A 17,762-nucleotide genomic window follows, 5' to 3' on the forward strand; every position below is an offset into this window, starting at 1 on the left:
GGGCCGAGAGGCTGCAGGTTTTCATTCCAACCCAAAACTCCACCAGGTGATTTCACTGATTAGTTCATTCTCTCTGCTTGGAGGTGGGGTAATCAGTGAAATCACCTGGTGGAGTTTTGGGTTGGAATGAAAACCTGTAGCCTCTCGGCCCTCCATGGCACCAGTTTGACACCCCTGTTTTAGAGGGATAGTAGCAGACTGTAACAAGAGGTAACATGCCCCCCCCCCTCCTCCTCCACACACACACACACACAGCATGGAGTAAATATCCTCTTTCACATACGTTCAGTTTGTTGTTCAACCAGATCGAGCAGCAGGGGAGAGGAGCTCGTGTGCTTATCCAAACAAAACGGCTCCTGACACTGAGGTGAGGTGTGGGAGTGGCTCCCGGCCGAGCGGAGAGGGCAGGTACGACGGGCTCGCCCATTTGCGTGAAAAGTTCAAATCCACACCTCCAGTGCTGTGTGCAGGCTTCTTCACAAACACAGGGCAGGTAGCAGGCGAGGCTGACGGCAGGGTAAGCTCCGGGTTTGGTCATTTGTGCAGGGATAACAGGCGAGAGCGCTCACCAGGCATGAAGTAAGTCACTTTAAGAAACATTTTTTTTTGTTTTTGTTGAGTTCATAATGTTGAGGGATCAGTAGGTAAATGGCTCAGCTCAGTCACATGCTGAGTGTGTGTTTGTCTTCTCTGTGACTCTGCCTAATCACACATTTGACCGGATATTCTTGATTTCCACTGTCTTCATCAGGCAGAGGTTTACAGCCTCAGCAAGTGTAGCTCAGTGAGATGGTTCATAGGCATACACACACTGAAGGTTAAGGACAAGTGTGTTGCACTCAGAGACTCTGTGAGGGGGCGGCATCAATGGAGTCCGGTCTTTCCTGTCTGTCTTCACTGGCTGAAGAAGAGAGGCCGCTTTATGTTCAGCCGCATTACAAGGAATCCTACCGCCTGGCCATTTACGCCCTCATCTGCGGGGGCAAGGACGCCTACGAGGAGTTCCTCAAGGCCGAGCAAATCAACCACTTTCTGTCGGAGGAGGAGATCCTGTTCATTTTGGAAAATGCAGAGCTGCCGGCCGGGGACGATGACTCCGAGGCAAAGCACCCCACCAAGCCGCAGGAGGTCAGCCCCTCCACGTATTTCCCCACCGAGTCAGACGAGGAGGTGCCCGACCTTGACCTCGGCTGGCCGGAGGTCACGGCGGCCGACACGGACACCAACATCAGCCTGCTCTTCCACCCGCCGCGGCAAAACACGCCGACCATCAAAGAGGTGCTGCGGAGACAAATTCAAAATGCAAAGCAGGTGAGGACAAGACCAAACACTGTGGAAAGGCCCTTTAATCCGGCAGGTGTGATGAGTGTATGTGAGGGTTTTTGTCCTACTGGCTGACAGCTCGGGGCGATAAAAGGTGTAAAGACAGCAGGGCAGTACAAACATGACATATGAAAACATGATAATCTACATATAAGACAACATGTATTCCTTCAAGGACAGTGGACTTTACATATCAGTCAACATACAGGCAGCAGATTATATATATTCTGGATTATATAGTCAGAAAACTGTGGCAGGCTGCTGTGTCATTTACTCATTCCACTGCATTAGTCACCATTAGTCACTAGTACTTATTATTTTAGTCATGAGTCACAATTCTGTTACTTGTTGCAACTACAAAAATGTTTTTTTAACTAGACTTTTCCCAATCAAGTTACAATGTCATCACATATATCATCAATATAATCATATCATGTCATCAGTATCATGTTAACAAGCTTATATAAGCCTCCTGCTATAATGCAAATGCACACTATTGCACTTGCCTATGCACACATAGGACAAGTGCATATGCAATAAACAAAACTTGGTTTATACATGGTGCAGGTTTATATGTAGGGCATATATAAATGCATGTGCAAAATAAATAAAATGTACAAATGAAGCCATATTGAGGCTGCCTGTGAAATGCCTTTCAAATTCAAAGTTTATGTTGCCAAACTGTTCACAATTGTGGAGGAATTTCCCTCTGGCATCATAAAAAAAACGTATTCAACAGTATTACTGCACAATTTTTGGTGACTGGGGCCGTTTAGGAAACGGTGAAAATGAAATTATTGAGTAATAACTCCACTGAAGTGCTTATTGTCGCTGGTAAAGAGAGAAAGTTAATGTTCCAATTAAATTAGATTTAGTTTCTATTACATACAAAGTAGTAAAATCACATTAGTGACTTCTAACTGGCAGAAAGGGGGAAAAAGCTCCTAGTGGCTGTTATTTTATTGACTGCTGCCATTCAGGAGAGCTGTACATATTAACCTACATTCTGTATAACATCTATAAGCCTCCGAGGGATGGAATAGTTCGACGGTGTGTGTTCTCTGTGGAAAAGGTTTGCGCTGGGCCGTGTTTCAGCGCCACATGACATCAACAGCCGACCTGCCTCAGCTTGACGGAGTTTGACGAGCAGCTCGGCGTTTCCGCGGCAGCAGCAAATAATTCAGAATTTAAAGGAAGGGCATGTGTGTGTGCTGGGAGTAAATGCAGAGATATCCCCCCTTTTTGTTAAAAAAAAAAAAAAAAAGAAGAAGAAGTGACACCTTCTGTGGTGAAATGATGAATGAGTGATGAAGATGAATAGATCGCTGCCTGTGTGTATTGACTCAGTGAGGTGGTGTGTGAACTCTGACCTCCAGACAGCAGCCATCATGAGGCAAAACACCTCACACATAAATCAATAATGCTTTAAGACATACATCGATTTGTGCTTTTTTTGTCTTTAAAGGGACAGTTTGCCCAAAATTAAAACAAAAACCATATTTTCCCACTCACTCCCCGATGCAACCTATCCATCTGTTCGTAGAGCCACGTCGACTGTCATTTATTTATCTTCATTATCGTGAATAAACTGTGCTCACTCTGCCTCTCTTCCCTAACATCCGTCCAGGTTATAGCCATAGCCATGGATGTCTTCACGGATGTGGACATTTTCAAAGAGCTGGTCAGCGCGGTGCTCAGGGGGGTGGTGGTCTATGTGCTGCTGGATGACTCCCAGTTCAGGAGCTTTCTGAACATGTCGCAGAGGGTCGGGGTCAAGATCCAGGACCTCAAGGTAAAAGACACAATATGGAAGGCGAATTAAAGGATCTGCCACCTTCTGTTGGTGGGAATTTGTGTGAGAGAGTTTTGAAAGCCCAAAATCTCACAAAGCCACCGAGTCATTGCTCGTGCTCATCTGTTGCTTTATTGTGTTTATTTTATTATGAATCTAACCGTGTCTTTGTGTCGTACCGCTCGCTGCTGTCTTGGCCAAGTCTCCCTCGCTAAAGAGATTCTGAATCTCAAGTGGATTTCCTGCTGAAATAAATGAAGCTTAAATAAATGAATTAATGAATAAGTCATCAACAACTCCATCACATATTTATATTCAGATATAATACGGTCAATACCTGCTGTTGGACAGTAAAAATCCTGCTTGCTTCTTTAAATCTGATCAGCAGGATGCAAAACACAGTAATATTTATTGCCCTGATTAATTCGCCTTACCAGAACATGATGATACACAACCCATATTCACAGTTCAACATGTTTTCGACATTACACTGGGAAAATGAGTGGTGCTCCTCATGTAGCTGCACGTCTGTGGATTGATATTCCACTAATACAGACCTGCAGAGGGAGGATTTGCCGGTGGCATGACCTTTTTTCTATTGGCAAAAGCATTAGTGAATTAAATCTGACATTTGCCCCACACCCTTGTGGATTCACTGTCATTTACCCGCGTTTCCTCTGCTCCGCCACGGCGGTGTGTTATCACCGAGGTTAACCCCAGCCACAGGAGAAGATCTGCTGGCTGGATTTTCCTGTTGAGCCGCATCCAGATAAACAAAAAAAGCCATCCAGCTGAACTCTGCGTGGTTTTGTTCTCTCTGTACAAATTGTTTAGCCAGTAGCCACTTCAAAATGCCTGCCTTAGAAAAATGATTCACAGGTTTGATCTTGTCTAGAATCACAAAAAGGGTGTGTGCTTCAGTGTGTGTGTGTGTGTGCGTGTGTGTGTGTGTGTGTGTGAGATAAGGCTAGCAGGAGAGAGAAAAGTACCAGCATAATCACACTTTTGTTACTTTGCCAACATTTTACTTTACTGTTACTGGTGTAACAAATCCAGCTCGTTTAATTGAACATGTAAGAGTTACTGAGTTGCATGAAAAACTTGCATTTGATTTTTCACATCATGCAATGTTGGGACAGTTTGAAATAGTTTCTTTTAATTTGAAAGGTTGACAAAGAAGAAATGAAACGTACAAGAAAAGCATAAATCAGCAAAACTAGTAGAAATCTCCCCAAAACTCTCAACAACCTATATTTTGTTTCTCTTTGCACTGTTTCTATCACAATTTGTTAGAGGCTACAGTGTGATGGCTACATCTGAAAATGAGATTCATGTCATTATTCACAAATGTTACCACACTGATTTTACTTTTTAGCGAGGAAAGCGAACAAAACAACTCAATAACATCCAAGCCAACACAAAACAATTGTACTGTAGCTGCATTAAAGGCTTTTTGGATCATGTTTAAGATACTATTATGGATAAATTTGATCATTTAATGTTCCAGTCAGTCAAATCAACATTCTTCCCTGTTTTGGAGCAGTTTTGATACAGATGTGATTTTCATTTATGCTGGTTTGTGGTGAAATTCGTAGGGAGAGACAGCAAAATGTGTGCACTGCTTGTGCTTGAATTTGTTCCAAAGGTCAGTAGGCTGTTTAAAAGGACATGCTCTGAGTAAAAAATAAATTTGTTTGTTTCTCCATCAGAACATTCGGGTTCGGACGGTGAAAGGGCCGCAGTACCAGTGTCGGTCCGGGGCGAAATTCCACGGAGCTCTGGAGCAGAAATTCATTCTGGTGGACTGCAAAACAGTTTTGTATGGAACTTACAGGTAAACCAGTCTTTACCACTTGTTTCCTTATGTTCAGCCCCCATCATTTAGGCTCAGTGCAACACATTTGAACAATACAGGAGTTAAAGACAGTTACATGTTCTGGTGATGTAATGGTAATGGTAAAATGTATGGTAACATATATATTTATAATTTTCAGAATTTTAACTCATCTAAATTAGTCTGATAACTGTTAAAGTAAATGTAGTGGACCTAAAACTGTAAATTACACCATACATTTATGTTACGAACATTGAAAACATTAGGTAAAGGGGCATCCTGTTAGCTGGTGCCTTTTCCTGCCTTTCCTTTCTCTCCCTACTGTCTCTATCAAATGATGCAGAAATCTTTAAAAATGCATATAAAAAAAATCTATTTCACAAATTCAAAAAGTTTAACGTTTCCACAGCATCGCTTCTTGTTTTCTTGTGACTGTGTGGACAGCTTATAACCGGCTCTATTTTCCTCCCCAGCTACATGTGGTCATACGAGAAGGTCAACCTGAGCATGGTCCTGGTGATCACGGGACAGCTGGTTTGCTCGTACGACGAGGAGTTTCGACGACTCTTTGCTCGCTCCACCGTTCCCGCTGCTCTGTCCGGGGATCAGCACCTTAGAGACGCCGTGGCCCTGCACAGCCCAAACGCCAGCCAGCTCTCCCTCAACAAACTTTACATGAGGTACAGAGTGCCTCATGGCCTGAGAGGTGCCCAGGATGATCGGTTTCAAAATGGCGCTATACTAGCCAGGGGCCTGAGCATGCAAGACAGGCTGCATCAGTCTCATCACTTTGATGTGGGGAATCTGGTGAAGGGACACAGTTATGGTGGGGAATTGCAGCGGATGAACTCTATGACTCGTTTGAGGACACTAACCAGGGACGGTGGGGTTCCCGTTACTCCTGAGAAGAAGAAATCCAAGTTGCCGGGGGGTGAGGACTCACTGCTAACAGACAGGGTGTCTCAATTGTACCAGAAGCACAAGTTTCGCTACGGTGCTGACCAGCACCTGATCCCATTCAACTCAGAGACCTCCCTTCACAGGTGGAAAATCGACTCATACTTGAGCAACAATGATGCACCTCTAGATATGTCGTGCGATACGCTCTCCCCGTATGGCAGTCATACCGGCTTAAACGAGAGTCAGTCACAGCTGATCCACAGTCGGTCAAGGGAAATTAAAATCAGGTTGGAAGAAATCAGGCAAAAAAGGCTCAGCCTGCAGGAAGCTGCTGATGTAAGGCAGAGTCAAGAGTCCCTGAGATCCATGTACGCAACTCTAGATAGAGCTAACATGAAGTCTTCATTAAGAGGTCTGGAGATGAGGCAAGGTATGGCAGATATTGAGGAAAACACACAATATGGCTCCAGACTGGATCCAGCCTGGCGTGGAGATAGAGACCTTCCTAAACTAAGAGAGCCAAAGGAGGAAAGTGCCAAAAGAGAGCAAATGTTTACACCCAGGGTTTTCATGGATGAACACCGCTCTGTCTCTCAATATGATGTGAAAACAGTTCAAGACCAAAAGACTGCACAGATGCATGACTGGCATGAACCTCTTTCCAGGACAACCTCCGCCGCTGATATAGATATGAAACTGAAGGATCCATCTCTTACGCTCTTAAATATGCGGAGCAGCGGTCTCAATATACAGCATCCAAGAGCAATGGAGTCTTTAGTTGAAATCCCTGAAGAGAAAGAGGGTCCAGCCAAGCTAGCCAACAGTCCAGGCTTAGCTACGCCAAAAGATGGAAACGATCGTTCGTTAAAAGATGGCAAGGTGGGCTCTATGGCATCAAACTTGTCTGTGGGAGCACAGAATCCGGATCTAGCAAGAGGAAGCCATGGTTCCGTAACTAAGGCGGCCAAGAGTTCCGGTTCCACTGCCACCAAAGATGGAAAGAAAGCAACATCCAATGTGAATCCAGTGATCCCAAACAAATCTTTTGGATCTCAGCATGTGGTGGAAGCTAAGGGTTCCGTCGAAAAGGGACAGACAAAGCAAGAGGAGCCGCCGCTCCAGAGGAAGAATTCCCTGAGATTAAAAGTACAATCGCTGCTTAATTCAGATGATCGGAAATCACAAAAAAAAGAAGACAAACCTCTCCAAAGAAAGAATTCGGTCAGGTCACAGACTCCCTCGGGATCAAACCAACCAGTCAAGGCAGCAGCATCTCCTGTTAAAAACCCATTAGCCACAGAGCACACAGCATCAGCAGGTCCATCAGCAAGTGCTTACACTGCAGCCGGTGCTCTGCTGGGTGCAGAGAGGCCCAAAGCTCCAGTCCTGATAGATAGATTAGCTCCTCAGCGATCAAGCAAAAGAAAGATCAACGTTGTAGCAGAGCTGCAACGAGGCTCAAACATTTCTTTGGATGATGTGGTGTCAGCTAACCAAGCCAGACAGGAGAAGGTTTACAGCCGGTTTGAATATTTTCTTAGCACTGAAAGTATTGCTCCAGACAAACCAGTAAGGACTACAAGCATGCATCTATCAAGCAAGGACAGGAACTCTTTCAGTCCGAGACATCTTTCTCCTGCCATGGCACATTATTCTGCATATCAGGCCCCGACCGCCCCTGACAACAAAATTGGACGATTCATGCAGCGAGTAGGAAACCTTATAGGCAAGAACAAATGAGTCAGAGTTGTCATGTTACTGGGGGAAAATAGGGAAGGCTTTTCCACGCGATGAAGGCAAGGTCATGTAATGCTTGTATTGCTCATTGGCTTATTTTAGCACTCACATAGAAATATTTACTGTAAAGCTAGTGTAGGTAACTTTGTAGAGTGCACGGATTTTCAGCAGCATCCGCCTGAGATTCGGTCCCTCCTCCAGGCCCCTCCCACCTCATATAGACTGTGGCTTTGATGCTGATTGAATTGATAAGGACACCTCATGCCACGTCCACCACACACCACGCCCACCTCATGCTGCGCCCCCTTTGGTGCAGCATTACCATTGTTATGCTAAGCTGGCCATTTTTGTGAGTAAGCGAGCCTCTGTCTCTTAGATTAGGGCCAGTTTGTAAAAATCTGATCTACTTACAAGATGGTTAAGTTTAGGCTTGGGCTAAAATCAGAATGGTCAAGGTAGAGGATTATGTATTTCTTGATGTTTTTTGCATGTAGGTCTCTATAAATTAGTGAGTGTCTTGAGACTGGTGAGGCTGGTGTTTGGTAAAGGTTAGAGCCAGGTTACTGGGTTATGGGGTTAGGGCCTGATTTGTAATACTTTGGTCTGATTTGAGATGCTTACATTTAGATTTTGGCTTTGGTCTGGGCTTAATGGCAGCTTAGACAGGAGGTCAAATTGCGGTTGTGGTCCAAAAGATGGTGAACTTTATAGTTTGGAGACTTTCCAAGTCGGATAATCCAAGTATTTGGTCAAGATAAAATGCCTGTAATTTTCTGTGAATTCTATTCTGTTTTTGTAGTTTATTTGTAAGGCCCAGGATCAGAGTTAATGTAAGTTTTTGATGCTCAGCGATGTCCCAAACTTGGTTCAACCACAATGGAAACACTCCCTCACCTTGATCTTGTTTTAGCAGATTTAAGTCCAGATGTTATTCATACCTATGAATTGGTTAATGTTTTCTCTCAGGTGGTTACGTTTAGGTCTTGGGTTAGGTTTAGTCCTACTTTAAAGGACTGGGGTTGGCACTGGACTGAAGGCTGTACAATGTTGGATTTTTTCTTGATATGATTGGTTGTTTGATTGGTACAGAGATGGATTTTAACCAATGAGATTATGGCATGAGGAGCATGCTTATAGACATGATATTTTTCTGAATGCCTTTAGTTTCGATTGAACCCTCAGGGTATCATCATGATTTGTCAAAAATTATGAAAAACAAAGTTACCTACACAAGCTTAAAAGCTAAAGCACAGGATCTGATGAATCAGTCACTTGTGCTCCTAAATTAGTGCCTTAACTGCATGTTAGAAGAAAGCGGTTTTACTGATTGAAGTCAAAATCTGTTAATAGCTCTTATAAATGGAAGCCAGTATATTTGGAAGTTGATAAACATACAAAACACTGCACACTGTACATGCTTGTCTCATGTTTGTTAGTATAAGCGCTCTGGCTTTTGTCAAATAACTTGACAAAGTTCAACAAGTTTTTCTAGTTAGGTTGGATATGCTGCATTTTTGCTTTGTTCACTGAATGAATTTGACATATGTGGGTCAACACTCCTCATGGAAGATATTGTTGTTGCAGATGTTTGCTAAAGTAGAACATGTTAACCTGAGCCTTGACCTGACAACAGAGATGGTGTTGAATGAAGACATTAGCTGGATTAGTGAAATACTGCTTACAAAAAAATCACATGGTCCAGTCATGACATGTGAATTCAAAGCACATATGTGAAAATGTGAAAAAAGAAAAATTCACATCGAAACAAACACTTCACTGATGAACTGAAAATTTTCACATTGGAAAAACATGACTGTGATGTGACTTTTCTCAGAGGAACTGAACAAATATCTTCATCAAAGATGTGTTTTGTTAAAGTGCACCTCTGTTTTGCAGGTGGGACAGGTTGAGCTAAAAATAATTTTAAAAAGACTACTCTTATCAGGATGGGATATTAACCCTAACCCTGAAGGGTTATGGCAAGAATTTTTTTTCCTCCTCACAGTAACTTTTGCATCACCTCACAATGGTTTGCATTACTTTGCAATATGTTTTGGGTGCTCACAATAGACTTTGCAGTATCCTGCAATACTTTAGTGTTACCTCACAATACTTTTCTTCTTCTGTTCCTTCTGAGCCGTCTGTGCAGTGCAGTGGTACGGTGACCCAGTATGGATCAGCTCATTGAATTTGACTTTGAACTGGGCATTAACTCTGCTGATATAGTGCTACTCCTCAACAGGCACGGTTATATGATTAGTAAAAGTGGGTTAGGGTTAACTAGGAAAATATTGTAAAGTAATGCAATAGTTGTTGTAAGGTAACACACAAAAATATCTTGCCATGACCCTTCGGGGGCATTATGATATAACCTGCTGGCCAAATGCTGGTAAAACTGCATATTTTTTTTCCCACTGCAAACATCAGCTTCATTCCATGCTGTGTCTAAAGACAATTATCATCATGTACAAAGAAAACCTTCCCAATAACCCTCCACCATCACCCCAGTCTGCACCGCTGACACCAGTCAGATCCACTGAGTTATGTTATTCCCACCAAACTCTGCTCTGGCCATCAGCAAGATCACAACAAAAACTGTTATTCATCCAGTTTTGGTGATCATGTGCCCACTATACCTTTATTTTACCATTATTCTCCTGTACCCACTAGCCTCTTGCCGCTGTTTTCCTCCATGTGAGCAGCAGCTGACTGGTTGTGTTTTGTTCATTACATTGTACCTGGTAAACTCTAGACACAGCAGCATAGAAAATCCCAGGAAGTCGGCTGTATGTGAGATGTTGGAAGAGGTGTGCCCAGGTCCAGTAATTATACCATGTTCAAACTTGCTGAAATCAGCGTCTTGCTCATTGTAATGTTCAGTTTGACAGAAACAGAGCCTTTAAAGGTTTATTTTACACATGACTCATGAGATTTTGGTTCCTTTTGAGTTTTAACGTAAATGTGTTACTCTGCAATGGAGGATATTCAAAGAAATGTTAATGTAAAAACTATTGCTATGTTGTGGAAAGTATATCAGAAAACTTTTCTTGCTCAGTCTGGCTTCCAATAATATATGCAATGTAAAAATGTAAGGGCGCAAAAACTTGGACTGTTTTCTGTTGTATAGATTCCAGAAAGTAACATATATGTCTGTACAGAAGGGAAAGGATGTATATATTTTGTAAAGGTTGTGTAATATTGAAAATAACTAATTTTATGGTGTGGAAAAAATGCATGGTTTTCCCCTGCAATCTCCAAGTTTTTAGTTGTTCATGTAGCAGTAATCTGCTCTGGTCTATTCACATCCAGAACAGTAACACTCCAACTACAACACTTTTATTTTTGGAATGAATCACAATCAACAACAACAACAAATGTCGCACATCACTGCTCGGCACATTGAGGGTGTGATTATTATTTTTTTTTATTATTTTTGAAATGACTCTGAATAAATATCTACAAATGGTTTCTCAGTAAGATGGTATCAAAATAATATATGAAATAAAAACTTTTTATAATTCATTCATTCAAATGAGTGTCATTCTTTGTTTGCAAGGCATGAGGAACAGTTCAACTATTATGAAACACAGAGTAATTTTAAATGAAATATTCCAGGCACTTGTTTCTTTCATCGTCCAGTTCTTGGGTCTCGATCTCAAACTTCTTCATGGCAATGAAGTACTGCACAAACGGCTCTCCGAGGGTGCTGCGGATCACGTGGTCCTCCGCCAAAGCCTCCAAGGCGTCATCGAGCTTCACGGGAATGGCAAACTGTTTCTGTTGACAGGGGGCTTTGTTTAAACCAGTCTCGACGTTGAGGTTGCGTTTGATGCCGTCCAGCCCTGCTGCCACGGTGGCCGCCAGCACAACGTAAGGGTTGGCCATGGCCGAGCCCAGCTTGTTTTCAATGTGTGTCTCCCTGCCGCCGTGGCATTTGATGTTGAAGGAACTGCTGTTATCGTTGCAGCCGCACGTGGCGTACAGCATCCGCTTGGGGTCTTTGACTTTCTTGGCGATGTGGCTCCGGCAGCCCAGGCCGGGCGACATCAGGCAGCTCAGGGCGGCGGAGTGAGTGAGGAGCCCGGCTAGCCACTTCCTGCCGATCTCAGACAGCTCGTCTCCCTTCTCGCCGCTGTGGAACAGACTGCGCCGGCCGTTGGCGTCCCACAGACTGTGAGAGAGCACGCCTGCGTTGTACAGGCCGTCGTCGGTGAAGAAGCTGGCAATGTAGCTGTGTTTACGAGCCATTTCTTTGATGCTGGTGCGCAAGGTGAAAGCGCTGTCGGCGGCCTCGATCCCAAACTCCGGTCGCAGGTTGATCTCCATCTGGCCGGGGCCGCTGGCTGAGGCGAAACTGTCCACATCTGCGCCCATGCAGTACATGCTGTCCACCAGCTGCTGGAAGAAGGGCAGGTCATGGTTGCTTAGCAAGGTGGTGGCAGGGAACAGGAGGGTCTTGGGTCCGATTCGGTCCGGCGCTCCCAGAACGCAGCATTCGTAGGTGAAGGAGGAGTGCAGGGAGAATCCCATGCTCTGGAGCTGGCCGAGAAGCTGCTTGGCGATAAGGCGGGGCGAAGTCCGGAGGGGGTTCCCGGTGACGGTGCAGGGGTCACAGATGACCCGGGCTGTCTGCTCCGCCCAGGGTAGGACCCTAAAGGTCGAAAGGTCAGGGATCAGAAGAATATCGCTGCTGAAGTTGGCGGTGTTGGCGTGGTCCACTTCGTTGCACTTGGGGCTCAGGGTCAGCTCCAAGTAGCTTCTTGGCATTGATACTCCATAAACCGCTTTCTCCTGTGGACAGAAGTGTTTACATCGATTAAACTCCTCACATCATATAGTCCACCCACCAATCTCTCTACTTAGGAAGGGGTTGTATTAGTATCTGAGATTAAAGTTGTAAATTTACAAAAAAAAAAAAAAAAAACTCACAAATTTGTGGGAAAATTCTGACATTACAAAATCACAAATTTATGAGAAAAAAACTTGGAAAAATAATCAGAAGGGATTTAAGCCAAGAAAAAGTCTGTATGCTGATGATAATATTGTATATATATTGAAATATAATATTTCCTTCTTACTGAATCCCAGAGCAGGAAAACATTTTTTTTCATAGGTTTTTTTTTCTCATAAATTTGTGACTTTATAATCTCAGAATTTTCAAGTTTTTTTCTCATAAATTTGTGTTTTTTTTCTCATAAATCTCCTAAATTAATGACTTTAATCTCAAGATTTCTGAGCTGTGATTTTTTTTTTCTCATAAATTTACCACTTAAATCTCAGAGAATATAATATTTTTTATTCCTGTAACTGTACTTTAATCTCGGAAATTCTGAGATTTTTCTACAGGAATATTGCTCCCCCCTCCCTCTGGCCGTCATCTGACACAGAGTCAACCACAATACAATTAGAAAGACTCTGGACGTATTTTATGATTACTTGTGAAATGACAGCCATGCAGTCTACATTACATCCACATCTGAAACAATTGTAAAGTAGCTGGTTGTGCATTTTCCACAGGTCAGTCATTGTAGATGGACAGATGGACAGATAGATGAACAGATAGACGAATAGATAGATGGATAGATGGTGGGGGTGATTACATGGAAGAAGCGGACTGGCACTGTCTTGGACCTGGACACCCCGTGCAGGTCCGTGGCTTCGAAGCGCACGAAGCTGATGTTCTCCCTGGCGATCTGCTGCTTGATCTGCTCCATCGCTGAAATGAAGCCCTGAGTTCCTGAGGTGTCAACGCTCTCCGTTTCGTCGTCTGTGGGGGGGGGGGGGATTTACGGGAGGAGATCCACATCGACTGTGAGCACAAAACCTTTAATATTGCCCTGGTTTTCCTCTAAATTTCCCTTCAACACACAATACACTCCTCAGTTAGTTTCAACTTCTGACCTCTTAAAACTCCTGAATTTCAAAACTTAAATTAAGGTGTGTTTTCAAGAACAAATTCATGTATTGATTTTGATAAGTGAGCAGAAAATACTGTTCAGCACCTCACATTTTCTTAATCCATACACAGAACTCAGAATCCGATTAAACAAAGGGCCCTGTTTACTGGTGAGAGGAGACAGAAATGTCTAGAAAATTGATTTGATTCCAAAATGCTCCTTTTCTGTTTCAAAAAAGTCTTAAGTCTCAGCTGACGTTCACTTCAAGTTCAAGTCAAGAACCAGAGGGGGTCGGGACTGAGTTAAGACAAAGACCAGAGCAAATCAAACTCCATTCAGAGCCAAAAAATAGCTAATCAGTGGTGTGCTTGTCTTTCTGAGTGTTAAAATAATGAGGAGTTTCTAGAGGGTCAACAGAGCTGTAGATCTATTTATACGAGCTCTAAACTCTTCAACATCTAACATCTATCATCACTGCCGAGGAACCAGCTAATCCATGCATAAAAGTTTTAAAAACACAGATTAAATCCCTTAAATCTCTTAAAGTACAGAGGAAAAATGAACAAAGCCTCAGTATCACTGTTTTTTTTTTTTTTTTTTTTTTTTTTTTCTGAGATAGAAAGGAAAAAGTTAAGTAAATATCCAGTTGTGGCCAAGATGAAGAAAAGTCAAAAAAGACACAAGACGGAGACGTCAGAATGGTCTTGAGGCCAAACTAAAGACCAAGACAGACTCAAGCACTACCAGCCATGCATACCAAGGCATAAAAGTGAGGTAATATAACAGTTTAAGCTATGTAATACTTAAAAGTAAAAAAAAAAAATTATACAAACTGTCATTTTTTAAACAATCTGTGTCACTTCGTAGATCACATTCTGGATTGAAAGCTCTCAGTTACAGCACAGATTAATGTTTTGTTTTTTTTTTTAATCCAAAGCTTCACCAACCTGATCGAGAAGTCCCAGTCTCTCCCCAGGCCACAGTGCTCTCGTTTGTGGGCGACCTAACTTGAGACTGCCTATTTGTGGCCACATTGGGCCTGAATGAGCTGGATGAATCCATGCTGGACACCAGATGAATAGACATGTTATCTCTGGTGGGCCCCCTTCTGGAAGCGTCAGAGAGGGGTTTGAAGGTGCTGAACGCCCCTGGTGGGTTTCCATTGCCGTGCCGTCCACCAGGCCTGCCGCTGCCGCCGCCGCCGCCACCGCCACCGCCGCTGCTCCCACCGTGCAGGTACGTGTAAGGACTCCCCGGCTTCCCCTCGTCTTTCCCCCGGGGGTTGACCAGAGGGCTCTCCTTCAGGATCGTCTTCAGCTCGTCCAAGGTCTGCCTGGGGATGGCCATCTCCACGCAGGACGTCCTGCTCTCGGACGCCGTTTCCTGTCCGGTGCAGTCCTCGCTCGTGGGGGGTTCCTCCTCCGCTTTGTGATAATCTCCTCCTTCTGGGGTCACGGTGGGTTTGTGAGGAAGAGGGCCGATAGAAATCACAGTCGGGGCGTCCGGGGTTGGCGGGGTGCTGGTGTAGGAGTGGACGATGGCCGGGCCGCCTCTTTCCCAGTCTGACGAGGCGACATATTTCCCCGTCACCCTCACTCCTTTCCTCTTGCCCAGGCTCATCCCTGTGCCGTCTATTTGGTCTCTGATTCTACCATGGGCCTCCTGGAAAACATACAATGTGTGTGTCACAAAAATGGGAAAAGATGGTCAAGTGTATATGAGAGAACAACCACAGAGTGTGAGTGGAATAAAAAAAAAAAAAAAAAAAAAAAAAAGGTCAAAATAAGAATTAAAGCTCCTCAAAAACAACATACAAGATATTATCCAAGTGCTGCGCTGCCAACAAAATACTCCAAAATTTGAGTAAAAAGGTAGATGTGGAGTTGTTACCTTGAGACTGAAATCTTCAGAGTCATGCATTTCTTTTTTACTCTTTCATGAACTTTAATTTGGAATTTAATTGCCCTCATGTGAAGCCAGAGCTATACTCGCACATTAAATTTTATAGACAATTGGTACAATGGTGATGGATTAGAAAATTCTTTGCCCCCCACAGCCATGGGCGTCCTGCTGGAAACTGGCATCCACGGGCTGCTGGTAGACACTGAGCCGTTTCTGCTTTGAGCTCATTGGCTATCAGCGGCGAGCGGCTCAATGCGCCTTTTGTCCGCGTGCAAACAGACAGCGCCGAGCTCAGCAGTTCTGTTTGTGCTTCCAGAAAGTTGCACCACCAAGTATTTATTCCAGAGTGATGGAAAACACACACATACAAGAACGAGACAATTGATCAGACTTCTATCATCATCATCATCATCATCATCATCATCATCATCACCACCATCATCACTCTCTACATTAAAAGAGACAGTGTTAAATTCCTTTCCAAGCAGCTGGTGGTTGAAATACAAACTGAGTAGGCTGACAGGCACAGAACACAGGAACAGATGTTTGATTTGGTCTGTGGTATGACTTTGTTTTTGGTTTTTTTTTTTTCATTTGGTTGCATAATTTCTATACACTTGTAAACAACAATCAATCTGCTATTTTCTACTATTACATTGCTGTAGTTGTTGTTTCTTGCAGGCTCTGGTAAAGGCTAAAGCACACATGTCAAACTCAAGGCCCACAGGCCAAATCAGGCCCGTAGCACAATTCTTCTTCCTCTTTTCTATCGATACCACCCTGGTTTGATGTTATCCACATTTCGGACACTACAAAGCCCAGCATGCACTGCAACATCCTGCGCTACTGGCACCACAAAACACATCTGCACCCCCTCACTTCCTCCTGATCACCAACATCAACGTTTTTATGTCTTCCTTTGTTTTATTTCCATCTTTAATATATAATTTTACTGATGTTTGTTCTTGCTCTTGCGGCCTCTGTTGTTTGTTAATCAACTGATCGCCTGGTTTTATCGCGCTGTATTTGCACTTTAACTTGCCTGTGTTTATTTTATTCTCTCATTTCTTCACCTTATTGTAAAGCACTTTGAGCTGCACCCCCTGTATGAAATGTGCTATATAAACAAAGTATTATCATCGTCATCCTTATAATTATTACAATTACCACCTGCAGGCCACAAAACCTGTAGCTCCGGTAGTTGCAGAATGAAAAGCCCCGTGGTGGGAGGAGCGTGGAGGAGGTGAAGAAGGTGACGTTCATACGACTCAAATGTGCTAAAGGTTCTGGATAAGGGTTCTAGATAAGGGTTCTGGATGCTCTCGGGCTCTCAGGAGTGACATATCTCTCCAAAGCTGCATGTATTTTGAAAACAGTGCCCTGGGACTGGAGGTTAAGAGTGGTGGTCCCTGTTTTCAAAGAGGGGACTGAAGGGTTTGTTCCAACTTTCATGCCACTGGAAATCGTCCCTCAGGCTTCATCAGGACGAGGATCTCTGATGTGCCCTGGAGCTAAAATAAATAAATAAATAAATAAATGAAAATAGAGGAGCGCAGCATGGGTCAGTCAGGCAAACGAGAATCAGCTGCTCTTTGGAGAGGCTTAGATCAAATTCATCTCCTTTTTAAAATAAATATCCTGTGTAGAATATGACAGGCAAGCTGGAAGAACATTCGAAAATGCTGAAAATATTCAAAAAGCCTTTATTGTTGCATGGCTGTGTGTGATTTAAAAACCTGGCTGAACAGTCCAGTGTCATGTATCACCTGTCAGTACGAGGCAACAGGGTTGCTTTGCTCCATCCAGGTGAGAGGAGAGCTGCTGCCCCAAGTGGAGGAGTTCAGGTACCTCAGGGACTTATTCATGAATGAGGGAGGGACGGATCATGAGATTAGCCGCCGGAGAGCGGCACCGGCTGCTGTAATGCAGGCATTGTGTAGTACTTTCTTCACCGCTGTGGAGAAAGAAAGAAAGAAAGAAAGAAAGAAAGAAAGAAAGAGCTCAGCCACAGAGAAGAGCTCTTGTCTTCGTTCCAGCCTTCACCTGTGATCACCTGCTTCAGGTCGTGACGGACAGGGTTCGACTGCAGGTTCATGCAGCCCAGACAACATTCCTCCTCAGGGTGGCTGCAGGACGGGGAGGGTGGGGGGGGTTCAGCGAGTCATCAGGACCTTCGTTTTCAGCCGCTGCTTCTCCGCTGTGAGAGGAGCTACCTGAGGTGGTTCAGGCTCTCGGTTCCCCACAGGTTCCTCCAGGTTTTACCGGCGAACACCATTAGCCTGACGTGGACAAGAAGCAGGAAAATGGGCAGATGCAAGGACTGTTTGTTGTGTATTTTATTTAAAAAGAGACAATGCACATTAATTAACAAGAGCAC

At 43.8% G+C, this 17,762-nt stretch overlaps 2 protein-coding genes across 2 annotated transcripts; one reads left to right on the top strand and one right to left on the bottom strand.

Annotated features, from left to right (window-relative positions):
• The first annotated feature begins 495 nt into the window (after nucleotides 1-495).
• LOC115368425 (protein FAM83B-like) lies at nucleotides 496-11,108 on the top strand. The gene is made up of 5 exons (XM_030064550.1): nucleotides 496-579; nucleotides 752-1,311; nucleotides 2,951-3,115; nucleotides 4,825-4,949; nucleotides 5,423-11,108. Exons 2-5 carry the CDS (start codon nucleotides 868-870, stop codon nucleotides 7,587-7,589), a joined length of 2,901 nt encoding a protein of 966 aa, XP_029920410.1. The 5' UTR covers nucleotides 496-579; nucleotides 752-867; the 3' UTR covers nucleotides 7,590-11,108.
• A 75-nt stretch (nucleotides 11,109-11,183) lies between these two features.
• lgsn (lengsin, lens protein with glutamine synthetase domain) lies at nucleotides 11,184-15,403 on the bottom strand. Its single transcript, XM_030064576.1, has 4 exons — nucleotides 15,374-15,403; nucleotides 14,431-15,145; nucleotides 13,187-13,353; nucleotides 11,184-12,377 (listed from the first exon to the last, which is right to left on the bottom strand). Exons 1-4 carry the CDS (start codon nucleotides 15,401-15,403, stop codon nucleotides 11,184-11,186), a joined length of 2,106 nt encoding a protein of 701 aa, XP_029920436.1.
• Between the last annotated feature and the right edge of the window lie 2,359 nt (nucleotides 15,404-17,762).

Source organism: Myripristis murdjan, chromosome 1 (genome assembly GCF_902150065.1).
Source record: "Myripristis murdjan chromosome 1, fMyrMur1.1, whole genome shotgun sequence".
Taxonomy (NCBI): domain Eukaryota; kingdom Metazoa; phylum Chordata; class Actinopteri; order Holocentriformes; family Holocentridae; genus Myripristis; species Myripristis murdjan.